General features: G+C 46.7%; 2 protein-coding genes across 2 annotated transcripts; one reads left to right on the top strand and one right to left on the bottom strand.

The window, feature by feature from the left end:
• On the top strand, window positions 1-22,014 carry LOC128629323 (transcriptional regulator ATRX). The gene is made up of 36 exons (XM_053676854.1): window positions 1-197; window positions 1,818-1,951; window positions 2,320-2,378; window positions 2,489-2,544; window positions 2,645-2,766; window positions 2,996-3,112; window positions 3,402-3,511; window positions 3,614-3,681; window positions 3,778-4,279; window positions 4,407-5,340; window positions 5,498-5,558; window positions 12,369-12,526; window positions 13,475-13,654; window positions 13,983-14,067; window positions 14,209-14,266; window positions 14,428-14,640; window positions 14,842-14,974; window positions 15,191-15,300; window positions 15,401-15,544; window positions 15,708-15,885; window positions 16,683-16,820; window positions 16,911-17,086; window positions 17,332-17,449; window positions 17,577-17,683; window positions 17,796-17,878; window positions 17,954-18,006; window positions 18,177-18,318; window positions 18,456-18,556; window positions 18,711-18,819; window positions 19,254-19,431; window positions 19,572-19,739; window positions 19,875-20,042; window positions 20,140-20,193; window positions 20,303-20,389; window positions 20,483-20,611; window positions 20,849-22,014. Exons 1-36 carry the CDS (start codon window positions 178-180, stop codon window positions 21,032-21,034), a joined length of 5,439 nt encoding a protein of 1,812 aa, XP_053532829.1. The 5' UTR covers window positions 1-177; the 3' UTR covers window positions 21,035-22,014.
• On the bottom strand, window positions 21,630-26,462 carry uprt (uracil phosphoribosyltransferase (FUR1) homolog (S. cerevisiae)). The gene is made up of 7 exons (XM_053676861.1): window positions 26,021-26,462; window positions 25,052-25,094; window positions 24,154-24,223; window positions 23,815-23,877; window positions 23,420-23,581; window positions 23,079-23,177; window positions 21,630-22,909 (listed from the first exon to the last, which is right to left on the bottom strand). The coding sequence occupies exons 1-7, from the start codon at window positions 26,296-26,298 to the stop codon at window positions 22,803-22,805; spliced, it is 822 nt and encodes a 273-aa protein (XP_053532836.1). The 5' UTR covers window positions 26,299-26,462; the 3' UTR covers window positions 21,630-22,802.

Genomic DNA, 26,462 nt, shown 5'->3' with positions numbered 1-26,462 from the left:
CGCCATTTTAATGCGCCGCGCGCAAATTATATAGCCGGCAAGATGGCGCGGTGTGTGTATAATATTTTCTAACAGGCTTACATGTTGTTTGTATCGCGGTTCAGTTAACACGGACGATGGTTGCAGTGTTTTAAAAACGCAGTCGACGGTGTAAACGTGCCTCAGACGGAGCGCAGGATGTCCGCCGATGTGCTCAGGTAGGAGGCGGTGTTTGTGAGCGAAAACAAACTGGCTAACGCTAGCTAAATGGCTAACGCGAGCTAACTGGCTAACCCAATATGAACGGGGTTTCTATGGAGAGGAGAGCTAGCTAACATAGCTAGTTAGCTAGCCAGGTAGCCGCTAGCCTAAGCTAATAAATATATAAATAATATATAAATAAACAAGGCGACATCAGAAGAAAGCAAAGCAGCGAATCTTATTGTGGCCCTTTGTTTATTGTCTGCATTGTAATTGCAGTTAACATTACGCGTTATCATGTTAACAAAACAAGTAGATGGCTAGCTTAGCTAACACGAAGACATTGCTTTATAGACAAAGAATATTTTCCACAGGCAGGTTAGCATTAGCCTGTTAGCTAGCAGGGTAAATATGGGCTGAAGCTCAAATGGCTTATTTGTTATATTCTGTGTAGTGCACCTATGTAGGTAATTCAGGTCTGTTCATTAAGGTTTATTCAGCTAGTGAAAAGAATGTAGGAGGCAAAATTATAAATATCTGTGGGGAAAAAAAACAAAGCAACAGCATAATTAAGATACACTTTTACCATTCTGTAAAATGTCCTTAAAAAGTCAAAATCTGTGTTTTGGAGCTTTTGGTCGCCATCCCTTAGAGTTGAGGACGTTAACATGATGGCGTGTCTTAGGAAACTATCTTTGAAAGAAAAAAAGTTTTGCAGATATTCTCTTCTAAATTTTCACTTTGACTAATTTTTTTTGTCATGACTCATCCTGTACCAGCCTTGCATTGGACCAATTAAATGCTGTCTAGAATGCTTGTCCCGCTCCCTGTGGGCGTGTCTTTTTCTAAATTAGTTAAACTTGTTCTTTTCGTTTATAAACAAAAGATGACCTACATATCTTCATTCCGTTTCATTAATGATTCGTGAATATGTGCGATATGCCAATTAGACCGCGCCCTTCGGCCGCGGCTATCTAGGTTAATGAAGTGCTCTTGGGCACGACCTGAGCTGAAAAGAAACGCAACTTAAAAACACTTCTCGTCGGACAAACGGCAACGGTGTACCAGGCCGCTGTCTTTTGTGCTTGCGACCAATCGGTGAGGAGCGGTGCTGCTAGCTCCGCCCATGAGCCGGGTATCGATGCTTGTAGCTTGGAATTTTCCGACCTCCGACTGAAAAAAAAACCTTGAAGAAAGCGCCCCCCTCAACGTGGAATTCCTACTCGGAAAGTCGAGGAAGTTTCCACAATCCCGTATTTCTGGAAAATTGTTTGTAAACGTGTATCGTTGTGCATATAATGTATCGTAGAATCGTCATTACGACTTTTTTTGTCGTATCGCTCGAGCCCTAGATCTCAACCGTTATTCACGTTATTTCCCAACCTGTGGTGAAGGTGATTCGACTCTGACTGCTGTATAAACTGGTGATATAAACTTTGTTTTGTTTTTATCTGCTTATCTTGTTTTTGTTTGTTTGTTTATTTATTTATGCAGTTTTTTGCACTTGATTCTATCACTGGATATTAATCCTTAAGACTAAACTCCAGCGTGTTAGACTCATCGGAGCTTTGTGTCTGCCGTAATGTTGATATTTTAGAGTTTTATTGTCATTGTGGTGGTTGTTGTTATTGTTCCAGGCCCGAGCCCGTGGCCGGGGGCAGCAGCAGGAGCGGCGGGGGTAAGCTAGGACTCCTGATTAATAAGCTGCACACATTCCTGGCGGTTTCTGCGGAGCAGGGCGGCGAACACGGCTTACCCGGGCACTGGAGCGGTGAGAGTTTCATGCCTTTAACAAGCACCTCCATAGTTTCATAAACGCCACAACGTCGTGCAAGAAGCTAGAAATGAGACTTGGGTATGTCCCAGCAAATGAAAACGAAAGCCGTTCGAGGCGGGTTATGAAGTCAAAAACATGTGGGAGTGTTTATAAAATATTTATTATATATTCTATTATATTGCAGTATAAAGGGGAGATGCAGACTTCTGTTTTTTTTTTCTCTCTCTTATTAACATCTAAACGTACGTGATTGGACCGTTTGATCGTTACTTCATAAAGTCACGCTGCCATCGTGCTGCGAACGTATTACAGATGATTGAGGATCTAACGTGTTTCAGAACAATCACTGGATTTTATTGCAGGGGCGATGGCCAAAGAGTTTATTGAGCAGCAGCAAGCTGTAGCACGCGCCTCCGAGGAGGTAAAGAACGAGAGTTTAACTTTTTAAATGTTTAAAATGTTCTGGATTAACATTCCACCTGTATGGTGTGTATCAGCTCGACAACTTCAGCGCGTGTGTGTGTGTTTTAGTGCATGCAGCCCAACGTGTCCTCGGAGACGAAGACCTCTGCAGCTCGTTCCAGGAGGTCAGTCCCGTTTTCAGTGTAATTTACGAAGGAATGCTCGAGGCTATGCGGCGAATGTACCTGTACGCTAAGCATGCTTTCTCAACCGTGTAAAATCCAGGAAGCCGTTGGTGGTGACAAAGCACAGCGGCATGAACGAGTCGGACGCGTCGTCCGAGAGCGGAACCGAAGACGCGCTGTCCGTCAACTCCAGCGAACCGGATACAACCTCCCTGCCTAAAGGTGTGTGTGTGTGTGTGTGTGTGTGTGTGTGTGTGTGTACTCCTTTACTGTTAGAGAGGAAAGTCAAAATCTTGCTATTGGAAGGTTTTTGCGAGTGGTGGGGACAAGCACCAGGCTGCAGAGAGTAGAGGGGGCGTGGCTGAAACAAATAGGGGTCGATTTGGAGCTGAAGTTATTTCTCTCTCTCTCTCTCTCTCTCTCTCTCTCTCTCTCTCTCTCTCCGATGCAGGTACAGTGTTTGTGTTGCCGGAGCCGGTGTGTAACGAAGTCCGTGACGAATTCAGAGGTCCGGAATTTCGCAGCAAGCGAGTGAAACAGAACAAAGACTTTTCGGACAAACGGAGAGGTGAGAGGAGGAAAAACAGACGCAGACGGTGCTCGTTTATCTCTTCTGGTTTCTTTTTTTTCTCTCAAACCCGTCAGTTCTGAAAGAGTCCGTTGTCTATCAAGTGCCCTAAATGAAAAGACCTGCAGGTATAAATGACGTTTATTTTCTACAGGACTGGGTTTGTTTCAGTGTTTTTGTTTGTTGTTCATTCAGTCACACTTGTCTGTACTTGCTTTCAGCTCCGCCCACTTTCCCACATTCGCTACAGTTTAGAAATGCAGGACGATTGAAGTGTTTGTGTGTTTAGGAGGCTCTGACATCGAGCGAGTGAACTGTACGGCCTGCGGTCAGCAAGTGAACCATTTCCAGAGGGACTCTGTCTACCAGCACCCTGCACTCAAAGTGCTCATCTGCAAGGTGTGTGTGTGTGTTGTACGAGCACTTGAGACTGCAGTCGAGTGTGTACATTGTAGAGTATCCCATAATACTGATAGACGCTTGTTTGTGATTCGCACCTAGTCCTGTTTTAAGTACTACATGAGCGACGACATCAGTAAAGACGCCGAGGGCATGGACGAGCAGTGCAGGTAGGAACCCACCGAATACGAGCACGCAATCTTGTTAGGGACTAAACAAAGAGTTTTTAAGTGAGCGTGCTGTGCCGTGATTGGCCGATCCTGCAGGTGGTGCGCGGAAGGAGGCAGTCTGATTGGCTGCGACTACTGCAGCAACGCTTTCTGCAAGAAGTGTGTGCTGCGGAACCTCGGGCGGCGGGAGCTGTCGGCCATCTTGGAGGAGGAGCGCAAGTGGTACTGTTACGTGTGCAGCCCGGAGCCACTTATGGACCTGGTGCTGGCCTGTGACTCGGTGCTCCAGAACCTGGAGAAGATCTGGGCTCGCAAGCGGGTCGGCGTAGGGGGCGGGGCCCGCGGGAAGCAGAGGGGCGGGCGCGGCGGGTGTGCGGGGACGGGGTCTCCTCTCGGCGCGGCGCCCTCCCGGGGTCTGTGCGATCGCATGCAGCGCGTGGTGGACATGACCACATCGCTGAACCGCTCGTTCGTGGAGTTCATGCAGAGCGAGAGGGACGAGGAAGCGAGCGAAGAAGAAGACGTGGACCGAGCGCGGAGGCTGAGCATGTTCCGCACCATCCTGCAGGACCTGTGCCAGGCACACACCGCCCTGCAGGTAACCGCAACGTCTCGCTTACTTTAGAGTTTTTTTCCACTTGATGAAATTGTTGCAGAAAGAAACGGTGATGTCACGTGTTCCGCATACGTTTTTTTTTTTTCTTTCTTTTTTCTTTTCCCCCCAGGAAGCGCTGGATCGGGAGTTGTACGGGGGCAAACGTGAGCCTCAGAGGCAGCGCGCGAAACCTCGGCAGCGGAAACCTCGGGCTCCGAGAGGCTCGGGCGTCACCAAGGAACTGGTGGTGAAGCTGACGCCCGTCCCACTAGAGGTGTCTGTCAATCCTGATGCCTCCGCCGATGCTTCTTCCGCCGGCGTCGCTGCCGTAGATACGGCGGAGGTAAACGCACAAATAAAGGAGGAGGAGAAACCGGAAACGGCAGAGAAGACTGAGGGAAGGGCTGAAGGAAAGGAGGCGGAAGAGGAAGCGAAGTGCGAGGTGCAAGGAGGCGTGGCGCCGGAGGAGGAACACACAGACGACGACGGAGATGACGAAGAAGACGAAGGCGATGAGCTGGAAATGGCGGAGGAGAACAAGCGCTCTCCTCGCGTCAAGACGACGCCTCGGCGACGGCGCTCGGACGCTGCGCACGCCGGCCTGGAGGAGGACTCGGACTCTGATGAAGTGCCCGCCGTGCTGCTGCAGACCGCCGCTGCCACCGCCGCCATGGCCACCAGCGAGGAGGAGGGCGGGGTCGACAGCGACGGTGGTGACCCCGATGCAAACCAGGAAGTCCGAAAGCAGTGCCTCTTTGGCCTGGTCAAAACCACTCCCCCTTGCCAAGATCGAACTCCACGCAAGCGGAAACTTAAAGACAGGTCCTCTTCTTCATCCTCCTCTTCCTCCTCGTCCTCTTCGGCCGCCGAAGTAGCAGATCCCGGGTCGAAGGTCCGGCGGACAGTAGGACTTCCCCACAAGGTCGCCAAGATGACGGCAGACAGCGCAAGCTCGTCGAGCGATCCGGAAATGGACAGCAGTGACTCGGATGAGTTGGAGCAGAAGATTAAACCGCTGAGTGACGTCACGCTGATGGGATCCGGACCGTTCCAGCAATCCTCTGGTACAGTGATGATGATGATGATGATGATGATTGCTATACGCATGTCATGTTCACGCCATTACGGTCATGACACACTGTTAATTAATTACTGAGTGTTGGATGTTAACTTGCTTTTTCTTCACTCTCTGTGTGTGTGTGTGTGTGTGTGTGAGTGTAGGTGACGAAGTGGACGTGTGCCCCGCCCCGATCGTGTTGGATGAGGATGATGTGGAGAATAGGTACGGTTTGGATTCGGAATGCGCAGGCCGAAGCTCTCCGTCTCAGTCTGAACCTCCGAACTCCGTCAAACCCCCCGATACACACGCCGCCACCGCCGCCGGCATCCAAACACGTCTCAAAAGCTCACACGCTACAGGAGCCCCCCTCACCCCCACTCGCACGCGACACACCCGGGCGGCGGCCAGCACGGGCCTCGTGCTCCGCCGACTCAACATGTAACACACACTAAAGCTGAAATACAAAAACCCCTTTCTTGTCGTGTAGCGCGCACTATCCTCCGTACTCCACTGACCGAAGCTGCCGGCTGATAATCCGTTACACGGCGTACATCGCGATAATCAGCACGCACAAACGATATCATCAAATATATCCTGACCAACAGAAAGCTCGAGGTCCGTACGCCGGACACCGTTAAAGTAAAATCGCAAGAGCGGCTTAAGAACACGTGATATCGCGATGATATCATAAATCGTGATATCGGTCTGCTCACCTGCCGTGTTTACTTCCTCTTTATGTCCAAACACATCAGACTTATCAACCGGTTTACTACAGACGTGTAAACAAGGTCAAACCGTTATGTCGCACGACACAAACAACTCGCACGCGCGTTTGTATTTCTTTTAGCCAATTATTTATTACGAGTGTAGCATCTCCATTGAAGTTTTGTTAGTGTTAGCGTAACTATTTACGTTTATATTACTAGCCGTGTAAATTGTTTCGAGTCGCTCGAGCTGTTGTCACCGCCGGTGAAGGAAGGACTGATTATTTTTATTCTATATTTGGGGGCGGGGGGTGGTGACGACGACGACTCGCATTGCCATAAACGGACCTGCAGCGTCGTGTGGTGCATTAAAGAGAGCTGCTTTAATCGTTATCACGGAGTTTATATTACGTCGTCTTCAAGCTGAAAGGCTGGTGATTGGTGAAGGGGGCATGAGGGCGGGGCTTTCATATAACTATTGCTGCAAAGAGTGTAGCATGCAATCCAAGAAGAAATATCGGTTACACGCAGATTTTTTTTTTTTATTTGATCCCCCTCCCCCAATTTCTGTAGCTAGCTAATGTCGTGCTGACGTTCCGCTAGAAATGTGCCTTTTTTTATTTATTTTTATTTTTATTTTATTTATATAACTCTCCCTGCTCGGATTCAAAGATTGCGTCTCGGGTCCCGCCTCCTCTCCTTTTATCGGCCGATTCACAGCCAGTCGTAATCCTTCCTGCTATACAACTTATCCTCCACGCTCCCTGCTGTACCCAAGTACACGTGACGTGAACTCTCTGTTGCCTGGGTACCATGTGGGCGGAGCTAGAAAACAGCTATTTAATGTTAACATTATGTGCGTGTTTTTAATGTAATTTTATTTTTAATTATTTATTTACACACTAACATATATATTTTCTTATGGCTTTGTATGTTTGACCGTACAGTTCCCTGTGATCCAAAGTAAAAGTCCTCCATTTTCTAGTAGGGGCAAATCCCAAACGCCTTCCTGACTGTTTTGTTTGCGCCCTACGTAGTGTATAAGCTAATGGAGTCGAACACGCTCTCCCTAGTGCCCGCTGCGAAGCGAAGATGCACGACTCCTTGCGATTTGGTAAAGTTTGCACTCAAAAGAAAAGATTAAAGTATTGGCACCCCGGGGTGTGTTTCGGTTTCTTGGCGGCCATTTTGTGAAGGTTTGCTAATCTGTGTTTAACGATGAAATTGTCACGTGCTGCCTTTTGAAAGAAAACTATTTCATTCGAACAAAACCGTGCGTTTACATCAAATGAGAGAAAAAGAGATGGATATTATATAATATTATTATTATTATTATTATTATTATTATTATTATTAATAATAATAATAATAATTTTTTATTTTTTATTTTTTTCAATTTTGAGTAGTATTTCCTCCAACTTCTCCGACTAGGAGATTTCTGGCGTTTATACCCGCGCTATTGCCAGGATTATCATCAGTACTCTGTTTGTTTTTGTTTTCCTTTCTTCCCAAGTCTGTTGTGTAGCCTGTGATTGACGTTTGGTTGGTTTTTGGCTTTTGACAGAAATCTGATCTTTTGTTTGCTTTGTTTCTTTGAGGTAAATTTCCCTCTTTTTTTTTTTTTTTTTTCCAGTTTTTTTCCACCAATCCCCCACCCCCGCTATTATATTCTGATTTGCATGTCTAATTATTTATTTATTTAGAGTCTGAACCAGATTAATTAGCGTGTAGTGAGCATGTAAATGGCGGCTACACCGTGCACCCCACCCACCCCGAACACCTGTGAGTGGTCTTTGTTAGTGAGCGAGCACTTACTCCTGTGTGTCTTGTGTCTGTGTGTGTGTGTTGTAGGCCACAGCCTGACGGTTCTGGAAGTGCAATATTGTCGGTCAGACATTTCAAGGGCTGTTTGGTTTGCTAACGGTAGGTGCGCAAAAAAAAATTAGATTGGCGTTAAATCTTGTATAAAAAAAAAATAAAAAATTTGATGGGGAGGGCCAGTGGGGGGGTCATTATTTTTAATAAAAGGCTATATTTATTGCGTATTAAATGCGTGTAGTGAAGGAGGACCGGTTCCGTTCGAAATACCTGTAGGTCGGCGAGGGGCGGAGCTTCGATTAAATTTGTTCAGCTAGTTACAAAGTGAAGATATTTTCCCTGACGTTAGCTATACTGGATAACTGGGTTAGCGTAGTGCGTAGCGAGTCCCTGATAGCGTAGCTCAACGCTCTTGCGTGATGAAAACCGGTATTTTAGGCTGGTTGTGATGTCACAAAACCAAGTTTGCAAATGGCTGATGAAAACTAACTCGAGCTTTATGAATGCTATTGCAGAAATCAGGGCGTGTGGGACGGGAATAAAAAATAAAGTAAACGCGACCATCTTAAACGCTTCAAAGACTATCTTTAAGGTCATGCGCGCTTACCCACGATACATCGCGGCCCGATGGTGGATGAGGCTGCTGTTAAATAGCAGTTTGGCTTTTATTCCTCCACTGCCTCTATAACGTACCAAGCAGCCGGTGGAACTCGATTTCGTCCCTGTAGCGCGCTAGCTTGTTGGCAAGTCAGTACGACTCGCTTGTGTGTGTGTGTGTAGTACAAAGGAAACTGTGAACCTGTTCGGACCCTCCGTGTTTTTTTTGGTTTGTTTGTTTTTGTTGTTTTTTGGTGGGATACGGTAGGGTTCCTGCCTTCGGTGCTTGGACCCCTAACGATCTGAAGCGATTCAGCGCTCGGTGCTTGTACGAGGTCGTGCTTAAGTATTGAAACCCAGCGTGTGTTCTGAGAGGTTTACAGAAAGCGGTTAGTTTGGTATTTCCGCTCGGGTTCCGCGCTCCGGAATTCCCGCTCAAAGTTCTGAGGCTTTCTTCCCAGCGGTTTCCCTTCGCGCCGGTTCTGCGACCACGATCACACTTCAGCCGATAGTTACCTCGGATTCTGCTCTGTTAATGTTATTAGCGTAACTGGGGTGCATATTGGCGAGAGTGACTGTTAGTATTGGCGCCCTGAGTAATCGCCATCGGCCACTCATGTTCAGAATTTATTTTTGTGTAGTATCTGAGACAGACTATAAGTCTAAACGAGTGATTTTGTACAGCGTGACGGTTTTGAGTGTGTAGCCATAGGAATATTCAAACCTGCTGGGCCTGTGTTATGAACTAGCTAGTGTCTGTTGTTATTTTAGCTTCCGTGGTTCATGCGGTGTTTTTGGTGCCCGACGTTCCCTGCGTCGCCGACAAACCCTGCGTTCTCCTCTAGTTTTTGTCGCTTGTGGGCGTGGCCTGTCCAGCCCACTGTATGATTTGCACAACAGAAGTGACGTATGTATCGGACAGAGGCGCCAACGATCTGTGCGACTTCCTTCCAGCCTTTTATCGTTCTCCGTCGTGTCTCTCTACACGCCTGACGACGGTTCTAAGCCCCGTTCTTGTTGCAGGTAGGAACTAAAGACGGGAAATAACAATTACAAATCTCCATTCAGATGTTGCTTGCTTTTGAAATCAGCTCTGCGTCCCACAGGTACGTAGAAAACGAATAGTCGCTTGCTAGCGTGAAGGTAAGCTAAGCGTGAAGTCAAGTTTATCATCTTCGCTAATTAGCAAACTTCTTTTCTTTCTTAGTTTTCGATATAGCGTGGTGGTGGTGGTGGTGGAATAATAATAATAATAATAATAATAGCAGTGATGTAAAGGTGAGTTTATTCACCTTCTAGATTATAACACAAGTCCAGTGGTTTAGCTTTAATGCGAAGTGTTCCGTTTCGAAGACTTGAGTTTGCTGAAACGTTACAAACCGTCCTCGCCTTAGGCGCTCGTTGGGAGATTATCTCGCCGGCGTCTGCAGTGACCAGAGCCGAGGCTGTGTGTGGGGTAAACCGGTCGAGGCCACAGTGTGAATGCTATTTTTTTTTTCTTCTTTCCCCTCTCCCGTGTTTTCTTTCTCTCTGCAGCGTAGCGTGAGGCGAGCCACTTTTCCAGGTTGCCGGCCCGACTTTTCACGTCCTCCCTCTCTCTCTCTCTCTCTCTCTCTCTCTCTCTCTCTCTCTCTCTCTCTCTCTCTCTCGTGATCTCCACCATTTTCTGCTTTTCCCGTCGTGTTCTCTCTCTCTCTCTCTCTCTCTCTCTCTCTCTCTCTCTCTCTCTCTCTCTCTCTCTCTCTCTCTCTCTCTCTCTCTCTCTCTCTCTCCCTTTCTTTATTCTGGAACTTTCCTCACAACAGAAAGAAAGAAAAAATTTAACTGACTGCATGCTAATTTTCAGTTCATAAATATTTTTTTCCTGTTGTTGAAATTGTAAATAAACTGCATGGGTCACGAATAAACGAACTGTATCTGTATGTAAGCGGCGTTGTAATAAAATAATTTACCCCACACTCGTCTCGTCTCTGTGCCTTTTAATTAATTTTCCTGTTTTTGTATCTGTTCAGTTGAAATGAAGATGCTGCTGGTTTAAAAGGCTGTAGATATGCAACGAGTTTAAAAACAAACAAACTCTGTACGAGATAAGTTGTCGAATTTGTCTGCTAGCTGTAACGTACAGCGATCAGCCATGACATTAAAACCACTGAACGCTGATTATCTCATTATAATGGCACCTGTCGAGGGGTGGGATTTATTTATTAGGTAAAGGGTGAACAGTCGGTTCTCGAAGTTGACGTGTTGGAAGCAGGAAAAATGGGTGAGCGGAAGGATCTGAGAGACTTCCACAGGGGCCAAATTGTGATGTCTAGACGTCTGGGTCAGAGCATCTTCCAAACCACCAGGTGTCGTGGGGTGTCCCTGGTATGCAGTCGTCAGTACCTACCAAAAGTGGTCCAAGGAAGGAGAACCGGTGAACCGGCGACAGGGTCGTGAGCTCACAACGCTCACTGATGTGCGTCTGGTCCGATCCCACAGAAGATCTACTGCAGCACAAACTGCTGAAAACGTTAACGCTGACTGATAGAAAAGAGTCGGAACACACAGAGCATCACAGCTTGCTGCGTATGGAGCTTCAGACCCGTCTGAGTGTCCATGCTGACCCCCTGTACACCACTGAAACGCCTACAATGGGCATCAGAACTGGACCGTGGAGCGATGGAAGGTGTCCTGGTCTGATGAATCAGGTTTTCTTTTACATCACGTGGAGGCCGTGTGCGTGTGCATCGATTCCTGGGGAAGAGACGGCACCAGGATGCACTATGGGAAGAAGGCGAGGAAGTGTGATGCTCTGGGCGATGTTCTGCTGGGAAACCTTTGGCGTTCATGTGGATTGTTGCAGACCGAGTACACCCCTTCATGGTAACGCTGTTCCCTAATATGGCCTCTTTGAGCAGGATAACGCTCCCTGAGGCACAGTAAAAACCGTTCAGGAACGGGTTGAACATGACACAGAGCTCAAGGTGTCGACTCGGCCTCGATCCGATCGAGCGTCTGTGGGACGTCTGATCCACGGAGGCCTCACCTCACAACTTGCAGAACTTGAAGGATCTGCTGCTAACATCTTGGTGTGAGATACCACAGCACACCTTCAGAGGTCTTGTGGAGTTCATGCCTCGATGCGTCAGAGCTGTTTTGGTGGCACGAGGAGAATCTACACGATATTAGGCAGGTGGTTTTAACGTTATGGCTGATCGGTGTGTGTGTACTGTATGTAAATCTGCTAGAAGAGCACACTACTCATGAGTTCCTGTCAGGATGAATTAGTCCAACATTTCCGTAATGCCAGTTTCAATCACGAGTTGTAGATTATGGATCTGTAGAATGTTTTAATATTCAAAATCAGGACTAGAAAGATGTAGAAGCTAGCAAGGGTGACCACCAAGTACTTAGCCATGCTCTGCTAGCCTTTTCTGATCTTCACGCACAGCTGATAGTAATGGCGGCCATATTAGGATTTAAGGGCCTGGAGCGCTTTTTTGTTTTTATATATATATATATGTAATTTTTAAGTGCTTCTTGTGAAGTAGGACTTGCAACAGCTGCTAGCTTTGATGTGTTATTAGCTGGAGCACTATTTGGCAATCCCAGTGTAGCTCTTTAATTATTTATGCTTGGAAATGTATTCTTGTTGGCCAAAAAGGAAAGTTCTGTTGAATCCAAGCGCCTGCCTTGCTAGCATTATGAGGACAGGCGTGTAAATCCAGGGCTGGACCTCTGCGTACAACTGACATAAAAAAAAACAACGTCCTGCGTTTGAGCGATCACATGAGGTGAAATAGTGTAAAGCGCAGTCGTGAGTGACGGGTAAAGTTAAAGCGGTAAAGAAATCCACTGTACGGCCGAAGGTTCTGCGAGTTTGACTCTAAACAAGACCGAATCGCTTTTCTTCTTCTCTTGATCTTTGTAGAATTGCTAAACAGATCCTGTTGGCCGAGATCAGAGCCAACTTATCGTCCAGCTCCGGTCAGGACGACTCCTCGGACGACTGGGGATCCAGGGGTGAGGATGAGGAGGAAGAGGACACGACGGACAGGGAGAGCAAGGGGAAGGATGACGCTGGAGACAGTGAGGAACTTCTTTACAGTAATAACAGGATGCCGTGTTCAGTCCGAGAAGCAGCTAGAACGCTGTTCAGACAGCTCTTACTACGTAATTCCTGATTAGTAGACACGGCTGCGTCTCAAACGGTGTAGCGCGCCATATGCTAAACGCTACGCCTTTGTACGGTAGGCGTGTCTCGAATTCTGCGACACGTTCCAGATTGGAAAAAATTGGCACAATTCAAGCCACAATGCTTAATAATAAACGCTTTTTTAGTCTACAACGATTATTAGGTGTAACCGTAGCAACAGCAGTATAACCGTAATCTACGAAAATGTTCCCCAAGTCAAACTGCGGTCACTTGATGATGTTTTCAGTTCCTCCAGGATTTCATGATCGCAGAGATGGACGCAAAACCCAAACAAACGCCGCAGTATTCGGAGGAGCTCGCCATCTATCGATCTATCTATCTATCTATCTATCTATCTATCTATCTATCATTACCACAAATTTGGACCAGGATGCGTCACGAGTGCAGCTAAAACAAACATCACTGCCAAAGACAATTTCGTGTCAGTTCAAGTAAAGAAAATAATAATAAAATTTTGAGTTGCATACCAAATTTTGAAAAAAGCTCCAGCGAAATCGAGGGGTTTTTGGCTGATAATTCCGTCTGCTATTTATTTATTTATTATTTTTTTTTAATTCCAAAAAACTGTTTTTAGGAAATGTTCTGCAAAAACATTTATTCGTTAGCATTGAAAAGGGGTTTTTTCTTTTCCTTTTGTTTAACATTGTGCAGCTCTAATGAATTTTTTTTTTTTTTTAAATCCGGCTCACGGCACCAACGGAACGCTTATACGTGCTCCTGTGCTTCTCACCAGTAACCTCATCTGCCTCTGAGGTTTTTATAAAGCTTTACTTGTCTTCATAACCTTCTTCTTAGTCTTCATAACCGCTGATATCTTGTAGGTGAGCCGACCGATAACAGCTCCGACTCGGACCATCCCACTACACCGGCACAATCCCGTCACCACCTGCTGCGCTGCCGCCTGACCCCGTGGGAGACCGCGTCTAAAGACGAGGATGACGATAAACCTGCTGATCAGGAGACCGGAAGGAAGGCGACCGCGATAAACAAGCTAACAGACGGTTAGAAACTTTTTATTTATTTGTTTTTTTTGTCTTTAATTTATTTATTCATTTTCATATGGTTCATTTCCGTGTGATTCATTTACATGTGATTCATTTACATGTGATTCATTTACTGATTTGCTTCTCTTTAAATCCAGTTTTGACTGTGATATTACGAAGGTCCTTATAGATTATTACTTGCTACACTGTATGAGAGAACCCCAGTAAAATTGCTTATTATTTGAGTTTTTTAAACAAGTTCCGCTACCGTCAGTGATATAAAAACGAAACGGAAACGCCAATGAAGCAGTTTTGAAAACGTTACCTTTTGCCCTTGACTTTACAGTTTGCAGCAGCGACGACAGAGAATCTGCTAGCGAGGAGTCGGCGCTGAGCGAGGTGGTCAGCCAATCGGAAGACGAGGATGGCGGGTAAATCGGCCGGTCTGGGGGTTCATAAATAAGTCATTTGATTTACTTGAACGTTGTGATGTCGAAATCTCGTGTTTCTGCGCAATACAGTGAGAACGCGTTACAGATTTTGTTTTTGATTTCTGACGGGTTTTTCCGCAGCGGCGTGACGCAGAAGGATTCCGATGTTGACGGGGAACCTCACACACCTCCTAGAGAGGTAAAGAAAAAAAACCCCAAATAAACACGTGTTCCACATGTTGTAGAAATTGAACACGTGTACTTTATTTCTTTACGAACGAATGTACATGAGTAAGAGGCCACGCGCTCTTTGTTTATGGCCACGCCCACTCGGCTTAATAACGCGTGTACGTGAATCAGGGCGGGGAGGACGGAGAAAACATGGAGGAGCTTATGAGCACGCCGAAGGGCCGCAGGAAGATCCGGAGGATTCTGGAGGTGCAGCAGCTGGCGAAGGAGACGCAGGAGGCGCTGAGGGAGGAGGAGGAGAGGAGGCAGAGGCTGGCTGAGAGAGACAGACAGCGACGGCAGGAGGAGGAGGAGAGCAGAGAGCAAGGACGAGACGACTCGGAGGTGCGTTAAACGAAGAGAGAAGTCGTTTGTTTAGCGATGATGTTTCTATAGTAGCGTGTTTTGGATTACAGTCGGTCGTTTGTACTTAACTACAGCTGACCTGGGTCAGATAACTAGGGAACAGTGAGTGGAGGACCAGTTCGGACACTGTGTGTGTGTGTGTGTGTGTGTGTGTGTGTGTGTGTGTGTGTGTGCGCGCAGGTGATGATAGTAGCCGAGACCCCGGCCTCCAGACTCGTTCCTCTGGTGCTAGAACTTGATGATGCAACACGGGAATGTCTGGTGGAGGTGGATACACACCTGCTGAGAAAACTCAAACCTCACCAACGAGAGGGTAAGGGGTGGGGGTGTGTGTGTGTGTGTGTGTGTGTGTGTGTGTGTGTGTGTGTGTGTGTGTGTGTGTGTGTGTGTGTGTGTGTGTGTGTGTGAAACCATGTTTGTTTTTTTCCCCTCATTAGCAATATCTCCATTCACATTGATTTAATTTGCAAGTTTATTTCTAACACACTGGCCTTTGTGTGTGTGTGTGTGTGTGTGTGTGTGTGTGTAGGTGTGCAGTTCATTTGGGACAGCTGTTGTGAGTCCATAGCAAAGGTGAAGTCCTCTCCTGGTTCCGGCTGCCTTCTCGCACACTGCATGGGCCTCGGAAAGACGCTACAGGTGTGTGTGTGTGTGTGTGAGAGAGAGAGAGAGAGAGAGAGATGATGAGGCTCGGTAGAATTGAGCAGGAAGTGACCCGTCTTGTGTGTACGTGTTTCAGGTGATCACGTTTCTGCACACGGTGTTGACGTGCAAGTTGGTGGCGCTGCAGACGGTGCTGGTGGTGTGTCCTCTAAACACAGTGCTGAACTGGAGGACGGAGTTCGACAAATGGCAGCGTGGCATCACCAAAAAGAAAGTTGAGGTCAGTGTTTTTGGTGTACTTTCCAGACAATCCTTTGTTCTACTGAATGCACCGTATGTATAGCTCTAACCGCTAATAAACAGATAGCTTTTCTTCCATAAGATGTACTTCATTCCTAATGTATATATTGAAAGTGGTGTACATCTGTGTCTCTGATGCTCAGGTGACGGAGTTGGCGACGGTGAAGTCAGTGGGTTCTCGTGTGAACGCTCTGACCAGTTGGCACAGGAGAGGTGGTGTGATGATCATGAGTTACGAAATGTACCGCATTCTCACACACGGAGGTCAAGCCAAATACAGCAAAGAGCAGAGGAACCTACGCGCTGTGCTGCAGGACCCCGGTATAAAGCTGCCAAATACTAATCCACTATTCACATTGTACTGCATAACACACCCTGCCAAATCCTGATCTTTATCCATAATGTACCGTACTCACATCCTGCCAAATCCTGATCTTTATCCATAATGTCCTGGACTCACCCTGCCAAATCCTGACCTTTATTCATAATGTGCTGTACTCACATCCTGCCAAATCCTGATCTGTATTCATAATGTACTGTACTCACATCCTGCCAAATCATGATCTGTATTCATAATGTACCGTACTCACGCCCTGCTAAATCCTGATCTGTATTCATAATGTACTGTACTCACGCCCTGCTAAATCCTGATCTGTATTCATAATGTACCGTACTCACGCCCTTCCAAATCCTGATCTTTATTCATAATGTACTGCACTCACTTCCTGCCAAATCCTGATCTTTATTCATAATGTACGTACTCACACCCTGCCAAATCCTGATCTTTATCCATACTGTGCTGTACTCACATCCTGCCAAATCCTGATCTGTATTCATAATGTACCGTACTCACGCCCTGCCAAATCCTGATCTTTATCCATACTGTGCTGTACTCACATCCTGCCAAATCCTGATCTGTATTCATAATGTACCGTACTCACGCCCTGCCAAATCCTGATCTTTATTCATAATGTACTGCACTCACATCCTGCCAAATCCTGATGTTTCTTCATAATGTACTGTACTCATGCCCTGCCAAATCCTGCTATGACGTGTGTGTGTGTGTGTGTGTGTGTGTGTGTGTGTGTGTGTGTGTGTGTGTGTGTGTGTGTGTTTAGGGCCCGACATAGTGGTGTGTGATGAAGGCCATGTCCTGAAAAACGATGCGACTGCCATCTGTAAAGCTATGCGCTCCATACGCACACGCCGGCGAATCGTTTTGACAGGAACCCCGCTTCAGAACAATCTCACAGAGTGTAATGACCTTTGACCTTTCACCCTCACCGAGATTAAAAACAAAACTAAGCTAACGTGGCGCTAACATTGTGTGTGTGTGCGCACTGTAGATCACTGCATGGTGAGTTTTGTGAAGCAGAACCTCTTGGGTTCCCTGCGTGAGTTTCGGAACCGTTTCATGAACCCCATCCAGAACGGCCAGTGCGCCGACTCCACGCCATCCGACGTGAGGCTGATGAAGAAACGAGTACACGTCCTCCACGAACTCCTCGCTGGATGTGTTCAGGTCAGAGAGAGAGAGAGAAAAAACAAACAAACATGGAGAATGTTCTGCTTAATTATAATATTTAAATATTCATAAGAGTTAACGAATAGATGAATACTTATGAGCTTAATTAAAAATGAACAAATGAATGAAGAGATGTTTAATAATATCAGAGAAAACTAGGTTGGTTTCTTACTCTAGCTTCCTGTGTTAAGGTGTGTGTGTGTGTGTGTGTGTGTGTGTGTGTGTGTGTGTGTGTGTTGTAGAGGCGGGATTATTCCGTTCTGACGCCTTTCCTGCCGCCCAAGAGAGAGTATGTGCTGTTGATCAGGATGACCACACTACAGTGCCAACTATACAGACACTACCTACAGAACTACACCGGTCAGACACGCACACGCACACACACACACACACACACACGCGCGCTAACTCATCACATACGACTTCTCCTAACTAACCTTAGACTTTCATTGTGTGTGTGTGTGTGTGTGTGTGTGTGTGTGTGTAGCTAAAGGAGGGGGTGTGAACAGATTATTTCAGGATTTTCAGATCCTGAGTCTTATATGGACGCATCCGTGGTGCCTGCAGCTTTCTGACCATAATAGAGGGAACAAGGTGTGTGTGTATATTCACACACACACACACACTCGTTATTGTTCATGTTGTGTACTTTTCATCTGATGACTGTGTGTGTGTGTGTGTGTGTGTGTGTGTGTGTAAAATGCAGGGCAAAGGGGAGGAGCCTGCTTCTGAAACCATGGCGACTGTTGTGCATTCTAAAGTGGCAAACGGGCAGAGCACCAATGAACGGTACTGTGTGTGTGTGTGTGTGTGATTATGTGAGATGAGTGTGTTGGTTTATTGAGGTGTGTGTTTGTGTTGCAGTGTGTTGGAGGAGAGCAGAGATCTCAACTCAGCCAAAACTACACCAGACGAGGGTACACACACACACACACACACACACACACACACACACACACACACACACACAATCTACCTGTCCCTGGCGCTGTCAGTCCGTCTCCCTCTGATAGATGTGTGTGTGTGTGTGTGTGTGTGTGTGTGTGTGTGTGTGTGTGTGTGTGTGTGTGTGTGTGTGTGTGTGTAGAGCGCAGCATGTTGAGCGGACCCCCAGCAGGTTGGTACAGAGAGTTTGTGTCCAACGCCGACGCCGAGCTCCTGGAGCATTCTGGGAAATTAACGCTGCTGATGGAGATTCTGCACTGTGCCGAACTGCAGCAGGATAAAGTGTGAGACTTTCTCATTAAAGATTCAAAAACAACACACGAAAACACTGAGTATACATCATAACAAGATGGAAACACCACTTCCGTGTGTGTGTGTGTGTGTGTGTGTGTGTGTGTTAATAAATGATGTGGTGCTGCAGGTTGGTGTTTAGTCAGTCTCTCGTTTCACTGGACCTGATTGAAACCTTCTTGGGGTTGGCCGATAAGGCAAAGAAGGAGGGAAAGGCCAGTCTGTATAAAGGTAACACACACACACACACACACACACACACACACTCTTTATACCATAATTAGACCAGTGTAAACAATGTAACACACACAGCACTTCTGATCTGAAAAACCGGGAGTGTTATTGATCGTGTGTGTGTGTGCGTGCGTGCGTGCGCGCGTTTTAGGGAAGCAGTCATGGGTGCGGGATAAGGACTATTATCGTCTGGACGGTTCCACCACCGCAACAGCACGCAAGAAGTGGGCTCAGGAGTTCAACAACGTCAGAAACACACGGTAACACACACTAAACACTAGGACTGCAACTAACGATTATTTTCATAATCGATTAGTCGGCTGATTATTTTTCGATTAATCGGATTGGGGCACACTTTCAGTATTACACTCGGTTACACTTCACACACTAGACGGTAGAGGACACAGTGCATAGTGTAAGTGCAGAGTGTAGGTGTACAGTACTTCACTTGGGACACAACTTTAGTATTTACTCTCCAAAGCGTGTTTTCGGGACAGAAGTAACACGCGGAGTAAACGTGTCACACAGACCGACTAATCCCTAGTGATATTCACTGACGACCAGTTTCATAATCCATTATTATCCAATAGCTGTTGCAGCTCTAATAAACACACACACACTAAAATAAAATGAGTTGCTCTTTATGTATGTGGATAATCCTCTCTCTCTCTCTCGCTCGCTCTCGCGCGCGCAGCTGCAGGTTGTTCCTGATCTCCACTCGAGCCGGATCGTTAGGGATTAATCTCATCGCAGCAAATCGAGTCGTGGTGTTCGACGCATCGTGGAATCCGACGTACGACGTTCAGAGCATGTTCAGAGTGTATCGCTTCGGCCAGAAGAAGGCCGTATACGTATACCGCTTCCTGGCACAGGTACACACACACACACACACACACACACACACACACACACACACACACGGAACAAGCCCTGTTCTCACTTCACAGAGAGGAGAGAGAACTTTAAAGGCAACACGGATGAAATCAGTGATGATGATGGTGCTCTTCCTCAGGGAACGATGGAGCAGAAGATATACGAGCGTCAGGTGGCGAAGCAGTCTCTGTCGTCCCGTGTGGTGGACCAGCAGCAGATCCAGCGGCACTTCACACACAGCCATCTGAGCGACCTGTACCGCTTCCAACCTGACATCCACAGCAAGAGCCACGCCGTGGAGCCTACGGTACTCACACACACACACACACACACACACACACACACACACACACACACACACACTTTCTCTCTCTCTCTCTCACACACACACACTTCAGAAGATTAACACTAATATATGCATTGTATTATTGTGTGTGTGTAGGACGAGGTGCTGGCGGTGCTCCTGCAGCACTGTGGGCGGTCCATAGTGTCGTTCCATGAACACGATTCGCTGCTGGACCACAGGGTGGAGGAGGAGCTCAGCGTGGAGGAGAGGAAGGAGGCGTGGGAGGAGTACCGGCTCGAGGAGACAACACAAACACACACACGTGTACGCGTGTATATATACACACACACACACACACACACTGGCGTCCGTTTGGCGTTTGTCCGTCATCTGTTGATTTTCTCTCGTTGTTAATTTGCAGGCCTCCGTCCTGGATTTGGGTGAGCTGAGGAGGAAAAGCAATAAGGAGCTGGAGGTGTGTGTGTGTGTGTGTGTGTGTGTGTGTGTGTGTGTGTAAATCTGGTGACTAAAGAATAAGAAGTAAGGAGGTTTTTTTTGTTTGTTCCCGTTCCCCATGTAATCAGGACATGTTAAAGAAAGGTCGCATGGAACTGCAGGCAGCTTCAAAGAACATCAAAGCCCAAAGTCTGGAGTTCTACCAACAGGAAGTGGTGTGTGTCTATTACATAAATTGTGTAAATTGTCCTTTTTTAGGTTTAATTATGACACGTGTACATGTTTAGCTTGCGCTCGTGTGTGTGTAGATGAAACACTACCCTCTGCTGGATGAAGAGAAGATGAAGCTGAAGGCCTCTCAGGCTTATGAGCACTACGAGAGAGAGAGAGCGCGCTGGATGGAGATTTACCAATGTAAACTCGCCGGTCAGCAAAAGGTACACACACACACGTGTTCCAAACAGTAGGACACTCACTACATGGGCAGCATGTTTATTCAGCATTAGTGCGCTCTTTGTATGTCAGCGCATTAATTTGTCCTCAATTTTGTTTATGGACTCTACAAACAGTAGTGCACTATATAGTGAGGAGGACCTAGGGCATGCAGATGTTGCTGTTTATTAATTATTATTACAGTAATCACCCCCCCCCCTCTCTCTCTCTCTCTCTCTCAGCTCATTCAGTACACACAACAGCTTCTGGCTAAAAGGGAGGAGAATAGCAGTAGTGCTCCCACTACATCCACACCCCTCAAATCACGGTTTGAAGCAGGTGCATCTTATTCGGCCCCGCCCCTTCAGCCCGCCCCGCCCCACCTGTCCAGAGAAACGGATCGTACGGCTGGTTCCCTCAGCCACTGAGAGCGTCGTCTCCTGAAGAGAGGGACGTCAGAGAGGACTTCACGAAGCTGCTGTAGATACCGTGACGACGACATTTTATTCTTGTTGTTCGTCACGTTTCTACCCGTGACTCGTTTTCCAGAATGATTCATGGCGCTTGGGTTTTGTTCTCTAGCAGCGCTGCCTCACATCTGCTGCTCAGAATCCGGATCGAGGTTAAAGTTCGCTTGGTTTATTTCTACGTGATCTAATTATGTTCGTAAATGACGCTGACGCTTACACCTCGACCTCCCCGTTACCTCAGATGGAGTCGGCTAGTCGCTACGCGGTCGCTACGCGGTCGCTAGCGTGTTTAATACAAGGGGGAAAACAAAACGTGTTTACACCTGTCGTCACTCGGAAGTTAAAAAAAGGCAGGCTTGATGATGATACTCTAATGAGCAGAGGGAATGTTTTCGCTTTCTGGCTAATTGATGATGAAATCTGATTAATTAACTACTAAATAAAGGAATATCAAAGCCCAACATCTGGAGTTCTTCCAGCAGGAAGTGGCAGAAAGTCTCTCTCACACACACACACACACATACACAATCTGATGAAAATGAAAACAAGCTGCTTTAGTACAAAATATTTTATTTTTATATTTTTATATAATATATATATATTATCAGGTGGAGGAGTAATCCTGAGGATGAGCGTGAAGCTGGACGCTGTCCCCTCTGTAAGCTCTAGTACGCTGCGGAACCTCGTGTTCCCGCGCACGGGACCGTACACAAGACGGACAACGTGAGAGCGTGGGAAAGTCACGCCAAACGTTGTAATCGGATGCCCTGTGGTGGAAGGCTGAAGGTGTTTAGCCCCGCCCACATCCAGATGTGTCAGCCTTTGGATTTTTACATTTAATACAATTTTCGTCAGGCCTACGAGCTCCAATACGATTAACGTTCTTGACGATAAGTGTATTTTATAGATGTTGCTGGATGTGGGCGGGGCTTCGGAGGTGATTGACTGGTACAAATCGATGAGGATTTTATCTACAGGCGAGTATCTACTTCTTGGTTTCAGTGTAAATTCAGCGTGTGGGTTAAAGTAGCAGCGATCTCTCCATGCTGGACGAGCGTTAACTGAACAGCGTTTCCCCAAAGCAGCTCCGTTGACGTAACGATTTCCGTTCACGTTCACCGCCTTTCGACACAACGACGCCGTCCCCGCGAGAGCTGTTTATCGAAAACAAACATTAATGTGCAGTACAGCGCGCATCATTTTTAATAACAACTTGTTCAGAGTCTTAGCAAAACATTCGTAACACACGAGTGCAATTTTTGAAAAGCTTCGCTGTCAGTAAATAAAAACACGTGGTCGGTGAGGACAGGACGCCCAAACGCCGAGAAAATACAACTGTGTTTTGAAAATATCTGTAGACGTGTGGACAGTCGCTGAGCTCCGTCTTAGGATGATGAAGAGGCGTGTCCATAATGAATGTGGGTGGGGCATCCACGCAGAATCTCCACGCAGACGGTGTCCATGGTGTGTGCGGTCCGGGACGCGAGAGCGAAGGCAGGAGAATACCAAGCATGAACGTTTCAGAAACACTGAAAATGGACCAGAAATGTTACAATACTTCCTGGGCAGCTGGACGACCCAGGACGGGTCAGTCGGGCTCTGTGTGTGTGTGTGTGTGTGTGTGTGTGTGTGTGTGTGTGTGTGTGTGTGTGTGTGTGTGTGTGTGTGTCAGTCGGGCTCTCTCTGTGTGTGTGTGTGTGTGTGTGTGTGTGTGTGTGTGTGTGTGTCAGTCTGTGCCGAAGTATCTCTGGCCGAAGTGTGTGGGAGCAACAGCATGAACCTCGGTCGTCAGGATTGTGATGTCAGGAAACTCCTTTACTATGGACCTTGCACCTACACACACACACACACACACACACACACACACACTCTAGTTATGGCTAATATTCACTCTGTCTCTGTGGTAGATAAACATTATACACTCATTTATATTACTGATATAAATGCTAATTTCCTATGGAATGTTTCAGGAAATTTGACTGTGTGTGTGTGTGTGTATTACCATGGGGTGTGGAGAAAAGACTCAGCAGTATAATGTGGTTGGCTTGGAGGCCATGTTCCTTTAGAACCCTTACCGCCTCAATCACCGTGTTCCCCGTACCTGAGCCACAAACACACACACACACAATAAGTACAGCCTCGATCACACACACATCTCGCACTGATCACAATCAATTTTTGGGTTAAATACTAGCTCATCACGCCTGCTCTCCGGGTTAAATACTACTCGATCATTGGGTAAAAGACGACCCGATCTCATCCGATCTCCGGGTTAAATTCTGAGCGATGATCGTCAGGTCAAACGCGGAGTGATGTGGGCGGATCCGTTTGGTAAACACTCACTCAGTATGGGGTACATTAGCAGCACCTTCCTGCGGCTGATGTCAGGAGGAAACTTGGCGTAGAAAACTTTGGCTTTCTGAGTCTCCTCGTCGCTCTGGATAAGGATCTTCCCGATCCGGATTGACCTACAGCAGTCCCTCAGACCCTGCTCCATCGCCTCGCCTACACACACACACACACACACGTTTTAGTCTGATGTAGTTAACAGGAACATCTGAGGAACCCACATTATCCAGTACGCAGCTGTGTGGTGGAAATCACCAGGGATTAGTCTTATGGACAACGTAAGCTGTTTGAGGAAAAGCTGAAGCTGGACAGTGTTAATGTACAGAGTGTGCTGCCGCACACGGGTGTGTGTGTGTGTGTGTGTGTACTGGGCTCGGGCACTAACTCACCACTGCGCATGATGCTCACACCACAGTTTCCCTTCTCAAACTTCACCCCATCATACTTGTGACCTGAACAGGGAGCAGATCACACACACACACACACACACACACACACATACTTCAGGAAGTGATGATAAACACTGCTGTGGTGAAGAGGAAGTAGGAAATGTCACCGATAAGGAAACGCCTCCTTGTGGTATAAATACGTAATATACAGTATAACACTTTCTTTCTGTTGAGATCAGAATAACGTAAAGAGGCTAACCGCTAACGTAATAATCATCCTGAGAGAGTGTGTGTGAGTGTGTGTGTGTGAGAGAGAGGGGGACGTGGTGGTGTGTTTACCTGTGGGTGTGATCACAGTGCACTCGCTGTAAGGAAGCTGATTGAGTCCCTCTTCAACCACCAGTCTTATCTGCACAATAAAATAAATAAATCAGCCAATCACGTCCCGGGTCCAGATCAGCTGATCCATCTAACAAACCAATCATTTTGGGAATTTGGGAACGAGGAACCAAAATAATATCCTCCACACTCCGGACGTTCCCTACACCGTGGGAGCGTGCGCACTATGTAGCATGCTAATCTAGGGAACAGAGCGAGCACGCTCTTCAGGACGCTTGTCCTCGAAGTTGCCGGATTTCACTCGCAAACTCTAAAGGACAGGAAAATGTCTCTGGGTCAACAAGGAAGGATCTTAATAATGACGTCTGAGAGAGTCGCGTGGAGACGAAACGAAAGCACCTTCATGAGATTACGCGGTCGAGGGCAAGTACGTACGCGTATAACAAAGTCGTCTGCTTTGGAACGAATCGGCTTGGACACGCCTCGTTTGTAACATCCGATCCGATCGCGTGCTCGGGCACGAGACTCCGAGTCCCACGCGACGTCCGTTTGTGTCGCCATCATGTCGTTGTTTGCGGTAGCCGGCCAAACGTCTTCTCTGAGGCCAAACGTCAGCCAATCACAAACTCGATCACATGACATCACGACTACTCGGCAAAAAAAAACCTTGTGGTTTCAATTACGCAACACAGCGGTCTGGTGTTTTCGCTTATGAAGTACTTATTGGCAGACCGCTGTTCTTGTATTCTGGAATTTAATCTAGAATTTTGTGGTAAACACTAGAAATGTGAGTAGTGATGTCATGTCCAATTGAACTGAAGCTCCGCCCCTTGCTGACCGGTTGACACGATATAATGCTTTGTAATGACACGGTAATAAACGGCCAAGTGGGTCTTACCAATCTGTCAGCAGAAAACACAAAATCACCTCGACTGGTGGACCTGAGACAGAGAGAGAGAGAGAGAGAGAGAGAGAGAGAGCGCGAGATTTAAACCTAATCATCTGAACATGCCTAAACCACTTCTCGTGTTTGAGCGTGCCGCTGCGTGGCTACGGCTAGAGCACATAAATAACACGATACACACCCTGACGTTTAAATTCACTCAAAATACCAAACTGGTCATTCAAATTTGAATTAAATTCTAGTGTTTATTTTTATCAGATATATTTGGCCCGAAATTACGCACAAAAGCTGAGCGAAAGTCTGGTTAATGACAGCTTTGTGCAGAAGTGTACGAAAAGAATCATTTGCAAGAATCATCAGAAAGAATTGTTCAAAAGAAGTATTCAAAAGAATCATTTGAGAAGAATCGTTCAAAAGAATTATCAAAAAAAATAAAGTTGAAAAGAATTATTCCAAAGAATCGTATGAGAAGAATCGTTCAAAAGAATTATAAAAAAAAAAAACGTTCAAAAGAATTATTCCAAAGAATCATACGAGAAGAATCGTTCAAATGATTCATCAATCAAATCTTTTCCCCATGATTCATCATGACATATTGGTTAATATTACTAAGTGACGAAGTTAAAAACCAGAAGGTGAATCGGTCGACAAATTAAGAAGATTTTTTAATTAACACGATTTCAGGTGGTCTTTAAGGATTTGGAAGACGTTAGTTTTATACAGCGTGTTATAAACATCATGATATCGGTATCGGATCGGTTGATATAATATCGGGATAACGGTCCTACACACGGTAAATCGCGCCGGCGGCAGTCTGTCATCAGCCGCGGTGAGTCTTCAGGCCTTTGTGTCCTGCCTCAGTCTCACACGGTAGGCTATATTAGCTAGCCTCACGAGCCTGCAGAGGGAGTTAGCCTGTAAGCTAACGCTGTTGAAGTGAAAGTAACGGTCGCGCGGACTCACTTGTCCCGGATGATGGTCTGCAGCTCTCGGATTTGGTCGTTTAAAGGCAGAAGTTTGAGTTGAGGTCCGATCTGTTTCGCTGTGTCACTGTGGGACGTGTTTTCATTAGCGTTAGCAACCGCCGGTTCTCCTCCTCGTGCTGTACCGGCGCTCGTGCTGCTGCTTTTCCCCGCGAACCGGACCTGCTTGACCGCGTGCTCGAGCTCACGCCTATCGCTGTTCACCACCTGCTTCTGATTTTGACACAGCATCCCGTTCTCGAGACGGTTCCTTTCCATAGGAAAATAAAATAATAATTAAAAACAAATATAAATACACACACGAGCTTTAAAACAAACGAGAACCGAGCGTCTCGCTGAGAGGAAGGATTTCCGGAGACGTGATAGTTCTAGCTCGCCATTCCTCACGTATGTTAACGTCATTGAATTCTTCTTTCAGGAAC

The sequence above is a fragment of the Ictalurus punctatus genome, chromosome 28, assembly GCF_001660625.3.
Source record: "Ictalurus punctatus breed USDA103 chromosome 28, Coco_2.0, whole genome shotgun sequence".
NCBI lineage: Eukaryota > Metazoa > Chordata > Actinopteri > Siluriformes > Ictaluridae > Ictalurus > Ictalurus punctatus.
Note: the sequence above shows the minus strand (reverse complement) of the source record. Positions and strands in the feature narration are given on the sequence as shown.